Source organism: Cryptomeria japonica, chromosome 11 (assembly GCF_030272615.1).
Source record: "Cryptomeria japonica chromosome 11, Sugi_1.0, whole genome shotgun sequence".
NCBI classification, from domain to species: domain Eukaryota; kingdom Viridiplantae; phylum Streptophyta; class Pinopsida; order Cupressales; family Cupressaceae; genus Cryptomeria; species Cryptomeria japonica.
This window is the reverse complement of record NC_081415.1, coordinates 308,334,582-308,349,037: the sequence shown is the minus strand read 5'-3', so window position 1 is coordinate 308,349,037 and position 14,456 is coordinate 308,334,582. Positions and strand designations below refer to the sequence as shown.

Here is a 14,456-nt window from a genome sequence, read left to right as displayed (position 1 = left end):
TGATGAAATGCTTGCTAAGCCATCAAGGGTACCACCATATAGAGATTCAGAAGTCAGTGAAGGGTGTAGGACAGCACTTACTAAACTCTTCCCAGATTCTGAAATGGAGGATTTAATGACAAGTGAGTTTGCTGATTTTGTAGCCTCCAATGGTCAAAGTGTTTCCGCTCTCCGTGACAAGTATAAAAAGGATTCTCATGCTTGGTGGTACCTCAATGGCCATACATCACCAAACCTTCAAACTCTTGCAATCAAAGTTTTATCGCAAGTAAGTTTCTTAATTTTTATTGCTCTCTAAATTTAGATTTTTTATAAAATAGTTATAATTGTCACCCTCTCACTTTGTGTCAATTATTCAATAGGTTGCTAGTTCCTCTTCATCTGAGCGAAATTGGAGCACATACTCCTTTATCCACTCAGTGAAACGCAACCGACTGGCAGCAAGTAAGGCAAAAGAGCTCGTTTATGTGCATTCAAACTTGCGCCTTCTTACTCATAAACAAAATGAGTATAAGGATGGGAGCACAAAGTTTTGGGATGTAGATCCAGAGCGAACTGATTTGGATTTTTCAGCTGCCACACAATCTTTACTTTCTGGGGAGTCTGATAGCCAATGTGCTGCTAGTGCAAGTGGCAGTGAGGCTGCATGTGGTTCCAGTACTCTACCTACATCATCTAATGTCAATGATGATGTTGATCTTGATCTTCCTAGTGACCCATATGATGCTATTGCTGATTATTAGTTGTGTCATTTTATTGTTGAACGGTTGAGCCAGTGAACAATGAATTCGATATCTATCATAACATTCAAAGTTTGTAATTTTGTTATAGACTTATAGTTATATCAATATGAATCATATATGATAGTTCCAAGTTTTGTTTAGCATATGGATGATATGTGGGATTCTAAATTTAATTTTTGTTTCTACTTATTAGAGTGTATATATGTATATATTTATGATTTTTACATTTTTTTGTACGGACGTACCCATACGTACCCAAGCCCCCCCTAAAAAAAATGCCGTACCAGCGTACCGTACCCACGTACCCGTACCCGTACCCGTACCCGTACCGGCAACTTAGTTAATATATAAACACCTGCAATCAACATGCACTTGGACACTCACCACAAAGGTTCAGGTAATTATTTCTTCAAGCTTGAATACAAACTATATTCAACAAATAACCTCTTGAGATTTAATTACTCTGAATCTTGAAAACATGAAAATTATGCAAGTGCCCATTTCACAAAAGCCGTTTTATTAACAAGCATCTAAAGATCAGTCAAGCCCACATCTCACCATATGAAGAGTAACCCCCACGGTATCCTTAAAAAGGAAAAAAATGTTAGCATTGCTGTAGCAGGAAGTCAAAGACTTCATGTCCAAAGCACACTGCCACAGTTTTCTCAGTAAGCATCACCTGGGACGTGAAGGTTATCCACAGAAGATCCTCCAATGTCAGTTGCTAAATCCTATCAAAATTAATGTCTCTACTGCCACAATGCAAGTCATGCTCAAAATGGTTACTAGCACCTCAGAATACAGCTTAGCTTCAATGTTCTGAATAATGCCTGAAATAGCCATACTACTAGTTTGATAAAATTGTTGTCAACTCTGTATTTCAGACCCGTAAGCTCTGCAATTACACACACCCACTGGGACAAATAAACAGTATACTTGGCCTAGTTGAAGGCCTTAATTGGCTCTGATGATTAAATAAGATGCACAACGGCTAGAATGAAAGTAGGTATGAGTACTCAGTTATGCAGCTAGAACCCCTCAAGGGTTTTTATTCCAGCATTTTACTATCCTGGATTACTGCCTCCAAAACCGTCTCATCCATGATGGATCATTAATCCTTTGTATTCTGAACAACTTTGGTCAGTATTTATCATTTCCTAAAGCAAAAAACAATAGCCAAGAATTTTGCAACTATTTTCTTCTAGGATATAAGTTTGTTCTGAAATGCAAGAACTCGATAAAAACATGGAAGGCACAATCTTTAATATGTGAACTTTATACATTACATTGTACAAGATTGTTAAATCCCAATAAAGTTACATATATAACCAAATGACAGATATTTACCAGAACCACATTGGCAATACTCACCACAAGAATCTAAAAAATATTAGTGATGCAATCAACTGGTAATTCTCTTAAATGCCCTAAAATATTTCCAAGAGCATTGGCATCTAGTATCACACTTTGCCTATCTTAAACTTAAGTCCATATCATCATCATCATCAAGATCTTGCTCATTGGATTGTTTTATTCTCTTTCCCTCCCTTGGAACAGTCCGTCCTTTCTTTTGCTTGCCCCTGGCATTGAGGAAAAAAACAATTATGCAATCAAATTTTCTTCACACTTCTATACAAGGGATTAATTTAAATTGAATTATTTCTTTCAGACTATGCCTTCCCAACAAACTATTCCTAGCAAGAGTTCTTTAGAACTTGTTAAGACAGTATACTCTTAAGTTACAACCTCATTTTCCTAGAGTGAGAAAACCAATGATAAAAACTAAGCATTGCACGCACTGCCTTTTTTTCATTATATTCATTTCCAATATGCACATAGGACAAATCTCACAAGTGAGGGTCACAGACCAGTTATTACTATGATTGTGATGTACAATATGTAGTTAATGTTTACCACACGATTGACTTTGACACAAGTTAAGTGCTCGAATTTTGGAATATAGAAGCATGTGTACATTGATGCCAATCTTCTCATCTAGCTGGTAGAAAGTATATAACAAAGTTATTTATATACATGGCTATAGAATACACAGAAACTGGGTTCTAATGTATGATAAATTGAGACACTCGTAACAGACAAAATCCATGAAACAAATTATAGTTATCAGGAGGATATGGGAAAAGCATACAGCTTTCTATGGATGCAATTTCAAACCAGCTTCAAACTAATAAATTATTGTTTAGTGACTGCAATTTAGTTGTTCAAAATTTGGAATCTAGAAGCACATGCAAATTGATGTGCATCTTGTCATCTAGCTGATAGGGAGCACAGGCGTCATGGCATTTAGCTATGGAATCAACTGAAACTGGATTGTAACATATGATATTTCAAGTCACCTGTAAGTTTTTAATACACATAAAATCCACGAAACACATTATTTAAATCTATTATCAGGGGATATGGGGTATGTGTATTATAGTGATAGGTATGATATTTCAAATCAGACTCTGGTGTGCATGACTAGTGAAGGCTTGTACTCGTGTTTCCTCATAACTGAAATGACTCCAACTTGTATGCTATCTCAATTTTAGTAGAGGAACGAGGGAAAATACAACCAGCAAAACTTATAATTCATTCTGCTAGTTGGAAGATATTAGTGAAAGGAAAAGTATGCAAGTGCTATTAAATGAAAAGAAACATATAAAATATAAGCTTGACTCTTTTCTGTAGCCTGGCTTTTGTCTTCATTAGTTCAGAAACTTGTGTGAAAATAGTCTTGAAATTTTGAAGATGAACTTAAAATGCTTAAGATAGATTTCTTACGCTTCTCGTATTCAGGTTAGTCATGTGCTTAGGTTTGTCCACAAACCCTTAACTATCAATATTGGTTAAACAGTCCTACATGGACTATCACATAATCACATTTTCCCACATGAAAGAAAACATTGCTAAGCGATAGCTATATATAACTGAGGGATCTATGACATGGTGAAGAGACTTTGGTTGGAAATTTAAGTTGGTTGCACGATGACAAAAAATATTCTAGTGGAGAATAAATGTAGAGATAGTTTAATACATAGAAGCACAAAACAGTAATCAAACACACTTAACCACATTTAATTGGCATCTAGCATGTAGGCTGTGCCAAATTGATCAAACTTGGTCAAACCTAGGGTTTTTTGAAAAAATGAGTTTTCAATAACCCACATTTTTCTCTTTTTCACATTTTTTAGGGTTTACAGTTTAGGGAAAAATTTGTTGTGTTTTTTCTCCATATGTAATTGAATTCATTTGCACTTTTGGTTTTTCATGTCATTACCATGTAAATATAATGCTATTATGGTTTAACATGTAGGAAAAATCATCATTGAAGTTTGATTAATTGAGGCAAGTTTATGATAAAGTACACTTAGGACTTACATGCATATCTTACAAATTTAATCAATATTGACACTTTGACTTGGATGCATATCCTAGAGAAATCTACTATATTGAAGAATGTCTGAGAAATAAAGAGCTTAATTTAACAATAAATATCCAAAAGCAAATACCTATGTTACAAGTACACTCGGATCCTAGATATACCTCAATTTAACTTGTCCGAGTTTGGATCCAAGACCAAACCTGGGTATACCCAAGGCACATCCTAAGCCTTTGCATTCAGTTCCAAGATATTTGACATATCTAGGTCAAATACACAAGCCTCGAGCATGCCCTAGGCATACCTAAGTGAATACAAGCATCTGAAAATTTTACAATTGCATCTAAAAAATGTAGGAACCCCTCTATGCACCGCCCCCCCTACCAAAACAAAGAGAAATTATATTTTTAAATCACAATAAAGCTCTATAAATTTACTTTCCATTGTAGACATCTAAAAATGGCTAATTTGTTTTCAACATAATCTCACCAATTCTTCTATCCATATTAATTAAACAATTTTCAATTATTTAATTACACAAATATTTCCTCTTTTCATCTGTAATAATTAAATAATTTCTAATTACTTAATTAATTCATCTTTTGATCCACTATAACTAAATAATTTATTTAATATCTCACCAAAAATAAATAAAATTGATTCCCTCTATAATTAAATATTTTAGTTATTCCATCTACGCATTTGATCCCTCTCAATTCTTCCATTTCACCAATCCATGTGCTAATTTTAGGTCCTACCCTCTCTCAAATTTTCTCATACCATTGCTCAAATGTAATGTGAAACATATAAATAAAACCCTTCACTCATTCATTTCCCCTAGAGCAAGATCATTATCTAGAGCACAATCACTAACAAGCATGCTTACATTTGCAAAAACATTCAACCTTCATCTTTAAAGGTCCTTCCTATTGTGGAAGACCTTGATCGAGCCCCTACATTGGATGGCATACGAGAATTAGAACAAAATCCTAAAGGGATGAAAGTGCTAAAAAAGGTCCTTGTTTCAAATCCTGATTACTATCTCCAATTGCTAGCTCAACAAAGTGCCATGATTCCCTCACACTTTATCATTGCCACTCAAAAAGAACAAGATCTCATAGATTTTACCACATCTAGCCAAACAAATACAGTTAGTGTATCCATCCCAAGCATACCACTATTCAACATACTGAATTCACCATACAACAACTCAATTCAATGGTGTTCATATCGAGAAACACATGATCAATTCACACCAAATCCATCTCCTGCCATTACACCTATCCCAATGTCCACTACTAGTATGCTAAACATACCCTTCCCCCAATTCCGTCCTGAGCAGGCCATGTAGCATCCTTGTTTCAATCCTTACTCACCCCACAACAAACATCTCAAATCATTTCAACCTTACCCCTTCACTCCATTTATCAACAAACTCAACCAATGACGTCTCATGCCTACACCTATCAACAAACTCAACCAATCGTGACCCATGCCCGCACTTACCAATAAACTCCGCTAGTGTCATCCTACGCATACATACCTAACCCAATTATATACCACCAAGTGAGACACTTATCTCCACATGAATTCCACAAAGTCAACCACTCATATCCACATACATCCCACAAAGTTAACCCCCTATTTCCACCTATATCTCTACCAACCCACATCCTTTGATAACCACAAATGAATTGGCATCCTAAATTCAAAGATTGCAACAAATAGAAAACATCCAAAAGGGCATACTAAGAAGAGTTACACACTTGAGGACATATGCCCTTATCCTTTTGATAGATCTATACCCATGATACCTTTCCCTCAAAACTTTGAGATCCCTAAGTTTGACAAGTATAAGGGAAAAGGTGATCCAAGTGAGCATGTAAGGGATTTTTATCTAGCCTTGCTTGAGGTTGTCTAATGTGCCTCTTTCCTTGAAGCTTAGGAGGTCAAGTTATTAAGTGGTTCTCACATCTACCTAATGAGATTAAAACCTTTCATGAGTTGGAAGAAAAATTTGTCTCCCACTTTTCATACAGCATTGAACATGAAGTTTCTATGAATGGTCTATACAACACAAAACAAATAAATGGAGAAACATTTGCTTCCTACAATGATGGAGAAACTTAGCAAGCAAGTGCCCTTATCATATTCCTAAATAGTAAAAAGCAACTTGTTGACATATTTCTCCAAAACATAAATCAAGAAATGGTTTTCAAACTTACAAGTTAGATGTTCTAACACATTTGATGAGATAATAGAAAAAGGAATCACCATTGAAAAAGCTCTCATTTCTAAGGGTCTTGTGAATATTTACAAAGACAATGAGGATAATCCCTTTACATCTAGTGATAAACCTCATCTTTGGGCAAAGAACAAAATGTTGTCAATGATGGTGTGGTAGACTCAAAGGCTATTTAAAATATACATTCTTCATCTAACATATTAGCAAACACACAACAAAACACTCAAGGTGTTACCTTTCCTATACAAAACAATTCCCTTAGACAAAACAAAAATCCAAAAAGAAAATTCACTCTCCTAGGGGAACTTATCGAAACCACTTTACAAAACTGGTCAAGGCTAAGATGATCACATTACTAAAGCTAGGAATACTAACCTCAAGCGAATCACCTATGGTATAAAAACAATGAATTTTGTGACTATCATAGGATTAAAGGATATAAAACTTAAGATTGTGTTAAATTGAAAAATCGTATCCAAGACCTTATAGATAAGTGTGATTTTACTATCAAAGATACACCTTCCTCATTAGACAGTGATCTCAAGACGTTTAAAGATCCACTCCCTACACATGGAAAAGAAGATGCCTCTAATAAGGGCAGCAATGTTAGTAATGCCAATTATTTTGTCGTTCCATATGAATATACCATAGCTGGAGTAGAAGGATTCCCTTGCATCAAATATGTAATTCTTGTGTGTACACCTGCAACACATAGGAGTACAATAGCATTCAATGATCCCCTTCTAAATCAAGAGCCAAATATCCCTTATATGCCATCTCCTCACTCAGTTCCTAATCAAGATCAAAGTATCCTTTCAAGACCAGCCCATGATCCTTTTCCATGTCTAGATCAAATTATCCCTTCCATCTCATCTAATGGTCCCCTTTCATCTCATAATCCTAACCCATACAATGATAATCTTCCACCTCAAGAGCAAGATATCCCTTCTATCCCATCCAGCAATAATCTTCCACCTCAAGAGCAAGATATACATTCCATCCCATCCAATGGTAATCCTCCACCTCTAGAGAAAGATATCCCTTCCATCCCATCTAATGATCCTATTCTACATGAAAATCAAGATATCCCCACTCTACCTCATGATCCTATTCCACATGAAAATCAAGATATCCCCAATCTACATCATGATCCTATTCTAACTCAAAGCGTTCCTCCATCTCCATCTCAAGATCCTAACTTCCCTCCTAATTTTCCTCATGATCTTAATACATCTCAAGAGACAATCATACCTATTCAAGAAATGCATATCAAAGTACAAACAAAACTAGCATCCAAACTTGTTTATCCAAAAGCTTCATAAACCCCTAAGTCATCCATTCCATCATATATGTCTCATCCTATTCAAATACATATTTCCTTTCTTTCTTTGATCTTGATTATCCTATCCACATCCTCCATCATATATTTTTCATGATTCATTCTATCTAAGACTTCCCATCCCACATTTGATATCGATTTATTTCTTAGCTTACCTTTCTTGTTGGTGTTGGAAATAAGCCACACCCGGACTGATGATGGACTGGTCTAAGAGGGGCCAGTAGCTCAGTGGTAGAGCACTCCAGCAGCGTATGGAAGGTTCTAGGTTCGAGTCCTAGCTGGTCCATGTCTCAACATTTGTAGCTATCGTTTACAATCTTACCAAATTTGCCCTCATCATAGTCACAACAAGATGATCAAAACTTGCAAGTTTAAAGTGAGGAATCAGCAAGCCCAACACAAGATTGGACCATGCCACAATAAATCTTCATCTATCCATCCCATCCCACCCTACCTTATTCCAAACTGGGGGGATCTCCTTGACCTAGTTTTTTGTATTAGATCTATATCGCTATATTGAGAAATGTAATATCACATAAACTTGACATCAAACAAAATCAAACTATGCACTACACAAAACTTTGACATTGAGCTTTCATGAAAATCATGAGCAAGAGACTGATGTTGAACTAAGTCAGCTTCCTACATCACTGATTGCCTAATCTATTTTGTCTTGATGGATGCAACTTTCCTAAATTAGGCACAGTCTATCTACATTGAGCTTATCTTATTGGCAAAAGAGATGTTGTCTGTTGACTTGTTTGTCATTTGGTCCTTTTTCTTATTGATTTGATTTACCTTTTGATCTGTTGGATTTAAAGTTTTATCTTAATCTTTGAACTTTTCTTTTTATCTGTGTTTTTCTTTGTAAAAACATGACCACATCTCTTAGTTAAATTTACACTACCTCTTCATTTGGTCTTTATCATGTATTGACTAATTTAAGAAATCTATTTTTAATGATAAATTGCAATTTCTTTTACTACCTTCTATATTTAATTTTCAAATATTATAAATTATTTGCATTGCCATCCTTTATTGTTCCCAAATTATGCAAAAAACATGTCATCCCTTGAACACCTCCATGTGTTCCCTGTTTTGGAACTCCATGGATCATTGATTGTTTTATTAAAAAAACAGATATGAAAACAGACAAAAAGTGCATAAAAAACCAACACCAGCTTAACCCTAAAAAGCATCACTCAGCTATATTCTCAGTTTAGTATAATATTTTGTGTAAATTATAATTATATATAGAGTATGGCTGAACCCAGCAGGGAAAAAAGTGCGAGCACTAATCCCTAACTAGTAACATAGGCATATGCCATAGTCGAGAGCACAACATTGTTAATGATCGAACTGAAAGTCAAGCAAATGGAAAGAAAGCAATATCAAAAACCTTTGAAACTATGAAAAAGGATCAATACCTATATCATGAATAATTTGACAAACCAAATCACAAAGATTTTTTCAATTAATCAAAGATTTTTTTAGGGAAAAATATAGTTAAGATATGTGATAGAGTTAGGGTTTCGGAAAAATTAAAAAATCTATTCTAGTTCCACAAGGCTTCAAAAAAAGACTAGTTCTATAGACGGTGACCAAGGACCTAAATTTGGGTACAATGGTGCAAATATAATGCAATACTTGAAAAATTAGTTTAATGTAATTATTATAGAACTACAAGGTGGGTCTTTCACCTATATAGAAGCCATCATTTGGCTAAGTATGTTTTCAATACACTCATACACCTCTCCAAGAGTTTGAACATTAGTGTCCCCATATTTGTTTACTGTTGAGAATTGGAGATATGATTGAGACAAAGTATTTGACATAGCCTAAAAAATGTCACTTTTCACCACTTCTTGCACCCTCTTTCAATGCTCTAACTTAGACTTGGACCACCAATGCCACTCATGTCATGACCATTAGTTGCAATGCCTCTTGCAATTCAGACATCCTCTCCAAGAGAATGAAGCATGATGCATATCTAGTTTCTACAAGTTTCAAAAAAAAATATTAGCGAAGGTCCACAATAATGCATGTCATGTGTGGTGTTCATAGATAATGTTAAGAACACAATGCTATTAGGGATCATTACCCTATAACAATATAGGGTTCAAATATAAAGTTGTAAAGAATTATTCTTATTATTTTATAAAGCGTATACCATTTAATAACTAATAATCTAATAAACTACTGGATTATTAATTATTTAAAAATGCTGTTTTGAATAGGTGTGACAAATATCCTCTCAAGTATTTTGCCACCTATACTATATTTAAGGAGCTTCTCTATCCTTGAGATGTAATTCAATTCTTGGTGATTTGGTAAAATGGTGAACTTTATCACTTTGCATAGTAGATTATCGTTGGCCACGTGGAAGTGAGAAGTGATATCCCCAAGTTTTGTCTATAATTTTGTAGACAGTCTTGTAAGTGTTTATAATCAAATGATGCTTTATGGGGATTTCCACACAAAAGAATTTTCCCATGTATTCATTATGTAATGTGTTAAATCTATGCATCCTATAACTCTCATTTTATTTATTTTATATTTTATTTGTAATAATTAACCACCTAAGATCTTGATTTCTAACATGGTATCAAAATAGGTTAGGAAATCCCATCATTTTTTATAGATGATATTTGAGAGGTGTAATTAAAAGTTTCAATACAAAGTTAAATTTTTTATAAGTGATCTGCATCTATCATCTTTGTGGGTGACACATGCAAACAACCATAAGACACAAATTTCATCAAAAAACAAATTTGGGCTAATTATTTGCCCACCATTCATAATAAGCTTTCTACAAATGCGATTGGATAAACTAGGAACATCTCGGTTGATTTTCAAAATTGCAGTTGTTCATAACGTAGCTCCTTTTTGGTTGTATTCATCGCTCATCCTCTGCCCACTTCCTCAATTAAGAATATGTGATTGAGTTCACTCTGTTTATCTCTCTTGTTGTAAACACTTACAAACTTGCTTCTACAAAGCAAACTTTCTCACTAACACTTAAATAAAAAATCAAATAGACATGCAATGGCTGATGCAATTAACAAGAACACGCCATATTAGCATTTTTCAATGAGATCACAAACGTGCACTTGGACAAAGCCTTCACAAAAGAACCCATGCCCTTTTTCTTGTTTGGAACGCTAAAACCAATATTGGTCAAAGTACTAAAGCGAACCATTTTCATTAATCAATGGATCTTTCTTTTTCATTGCCATTTTTTTATAAAGTTCATAGTCTTTATTTAAAAGTGAAAAACTTGTATTTGGTGAAAGATTGAAGGGAATTTTAATAAGCCACGAACTTTCTTTTACAAAAAATGTCAACCTTTGTTAACTATAAGTAGGTGAGAAATGTAGCATTTGGTATTTGAGTGAGTTTATCATAGGAATAAAAATAAGAATGGTAGAATTTTCAAGTGTCATGCATATCTTTCAATGCTTAGGTTGTGGATAATCTTAGTCATAAAAAAAAGCCACACACCACTTGTCCAGTGTACCAATTTTGGTGGCCAGACTCTTCATACTGCTAAAACTTCAAATTATCCATAACTCTTTCCCAGCTCTACATCTTCTAGTATGGTTGTTCATATCTTGCCACTTTCATCAATCGATATTTTGCCAATTGTCAATAAATCTGAATGATTCACTGCCTAAGGCAAACATCTGCTCACTCCATTTTATTTTTTGACTACCATAACGTATGAAAACAATTGCACCCTATCATGCAAATCTTTACCAATGTGCAATCCTCTGCACGTTTGTGCACCCTCTATCCTTGTGCATTCTTCAATCCAAAGAAGCATTAATTGTTTGGGGAATTAATCGGCAAACCAAAAGTATAAGATTTTTTGAAAAAATAGAGAAAAAATCAGATTTAAAAAAAAACAATAAAAAATTGTAGAAAAATGTACAAAAACTTTTTTTTTAAAAAATTTGAGAGCATTTCCGTAGCATAGAGATATAGAGAGAATATAATAGAGAGTTTATCCCATAGATTGTCCAAAAATAGATTACTCATGTTGTGATTATATTACATTGCACAAAACATACAATTACTATGTTCATATTCATATTCATATCACTAAACATAAAATAATTAATGACTTTCTTTGTATTATAAGAGGATGAGTTAAGGACATGCAATATTTATTGTCGTTTACAAATTGATTAAAATATAATTATAATTATATAGAATTTTTTATTAAATTAAGATTATGCTTATAATTCATTAAAATATATTTAATCAACTTTTAAATAAGATTTAATTTTTTAAATTTAAATTAAAATTATTATTGAAACTTCTTAAAAATATTATAAATTCAATAATAAAAAAAATATATTCTTAAGCCTAAAGGAGCAGCATAGTTGGTTAAGGCCTTTGGGTTCGTCCGATATAGGTCTCAAGATCGATTCTCTTTGCTTTGGGTTAAATAGTGCATGGTTCATTCAGCTCGGGCTGCCACTTCTAGTGGAATAGTCTCGCCCCAACTTGCCTCCTCCCCCAAAACCTGGCAAAAAAGTAAGACCAGGGCAAGGGTGGTTGAGATCGCTGGGCTGAGTCGCAAATCTAAACGACATACCACAAAGGTTAGGGGATACCACTGGGTTATCAAAAAAAAAACATATTCTTAATTATTATAGTCTGATTTTACATTGAAGAATGGTTTATCACAAGGCATAAAGATTGAAAAAAAGTGATTTGTAAGTCGAATAGGAATAGGGTATCATGACCTCCTCTCTCCCCGATCCTCATTTGGCAAGAGAGTAGAGTTGGATTCTGCTGCTGTTGATTCGCTAGTTCACCTTCATAATAATCGAGAGTTGGAGGAAATGGGATGGGAAAACTCAACAAGCAAAATGACCTTTGAAAATCTGTATTGCACAAACTAACATGCTGAAGAAGAAAGAGAATGCAATGAAGACATCACACAACATGAGTGAATGCTTATTCAAGGGGTTTCTTCACTATTTCACAGTCTTCTTAGGGTTTTCCCGCCATTTCTATGGTTACTAGTTTTTCACGATTTTTTGGGCAGATTATTTGCACAATTTAAACGTGATTTAAAAGCCAAAAAATCGTGCCCCCAGCCAATTAGCAATTAATCACGATCTTTTACAATTCTTCGCAAATTAATGCTTCACTGCTTCAATCTACTTCTTTGTGCCCAAAGTACATACCTATCTCTGCACCCAACACATAGACACAATGAAAGATGCCAACCACTGATTTTAACAGCTGATTTGTTTGATTGATTCAATTATTTGGGCAGCGTATAATTATTTTGGTTTTTGAAGAGATTTTAGGATAACTTGCGTGTTATTGACTTTTTGAAAGTTGCACAGTAGAGACAATACAAATAGGAAACTAAACTAATTCTGAAAATAGAAAATCTGAACTCTGATTTTATTGCAGCAAATTACAAAATTCAAGAAAATGATTATTTAAGACAACTAGAACCAAATTGGGCCTACCAGAGGTCCAATGCCCTACCTAAATGAGCTTCTTTGATGCAGGAGCCTCCAGGTGCTACAAGTTACTCGAAGGTATTTTATTCTCCTAGTAGATAATTACCAAAAACAATTTGAGAAGTACTAAGCAGACCCAGATGGAATTCTGATTTCTAGCCAGGTAAAACCCTCCAAAAATGTAGTATTTCCCCACTAATTTGCTGACACAACTCCAGAATGATGCAATTCCTCCAAAATAACCATTGACTTCTTATTATTAGCTGCCAACAATGAAATTTGTACAATAAAACTGCTGCAAATACCCTTATTTTATTTTATTGAAAACTCCAGGCAAGATATGGTGGTACGGCTAGCCTGGGAAAGGTACACCCTGCTGATTGGGAGTATATGCTTGCTGGAAATTGTGACTTTTCTGCTTAGATCAGAATTTCAGACCCTAATGTTCCTGTAATCAACCAAAATGCTCTTGAATTTGGTCCCAAAGACCTGAAAAGAGCTTCCAATGAAGATCAATATGTTGATAGATGTGAGGGTTTTCGTCCTACACTTGCAATTTAAAGGTTTTCGTCCCCAAATTTGCTCCAGAACTCTGCCAATATGCTGCAGACCTGCTGAAAGTAAAGAATTCTTCAAAAATCATCAAAACAGAATGCACAAATGCACTCCCAAATACTCTTTTAACATTCCTCAAACCCTAATTCGAATTTGGGGTTAAGGTTGGACTTTTGGCATCATAAAACATGTTAAAATGTTTATTTTTATTAAAAAAATACTTCCCCTAAGTGGTTTGACCCATTGAGAGTCTAATTCCTCATTAAAAGTGACCATATATTTAAGTTATAACTTCTAGGAAAATGTGCCAAGGGGCTACTTTATTACTATAAAGTGATTATATTATTTCACTTTATTAATATTTATTTAATCCAACTTAGGAAATATTTTAATATTTTCTAATTTATTCATAAAATGAAATCCGCAACTCAAATCTGAATTCCGTCTGAAGCACTATGATCGCTGATGTTGCCTGAGTCTTGCAGGAGTCTTGCAGACCAACTGATAGTTCCTCCTAAAAAGTAGGAACTTGCCCTAAAAAATAGGAACCTCTCTCCAAACACCTGTAACTATTCAAAAGGATCATGCTCTGCTCCTTGGTCCCTCGGGTGGTCATCCAATCAACTGCTAGTTCTCCCTAAAAAGTAAGAACTGTCGTCTGAAGGTCCAAAACAGCTCACAAAGCCCCTGCAAAGCTCCATGACCC

At 34.6% G+C, this 14,456-nt stretch overlaps 1 protein-coding gene across 2 annotated transcripts in view; it reads right to left on the bottom strand.

Moving 5' to 3' along the window:
* Window positions 1-1,977: 1,977 nt before the first annotated feature.
* LOC131065037 (uncharacterized) overlaps window positions 1,978-14,456 on the bottom strand; it is a 147,138-nt gene continuing 134,659 nt past the window's right edge. For both annotated transcript variants that reach the window (XM_057999403.2, XM_057999405.2), the window contains exon 7: window positions 1,978-2,323. In XM_057999403.2, the coding sequence (XP_057855386.1) occupies window positions 2,215-2,323 (109 nt within the window). In that variant the 3' untranslated portion in view covers window positions 1,978-2,214. The remainder of the gene's footprint in view (window positions 2,324-14,456) is intronic.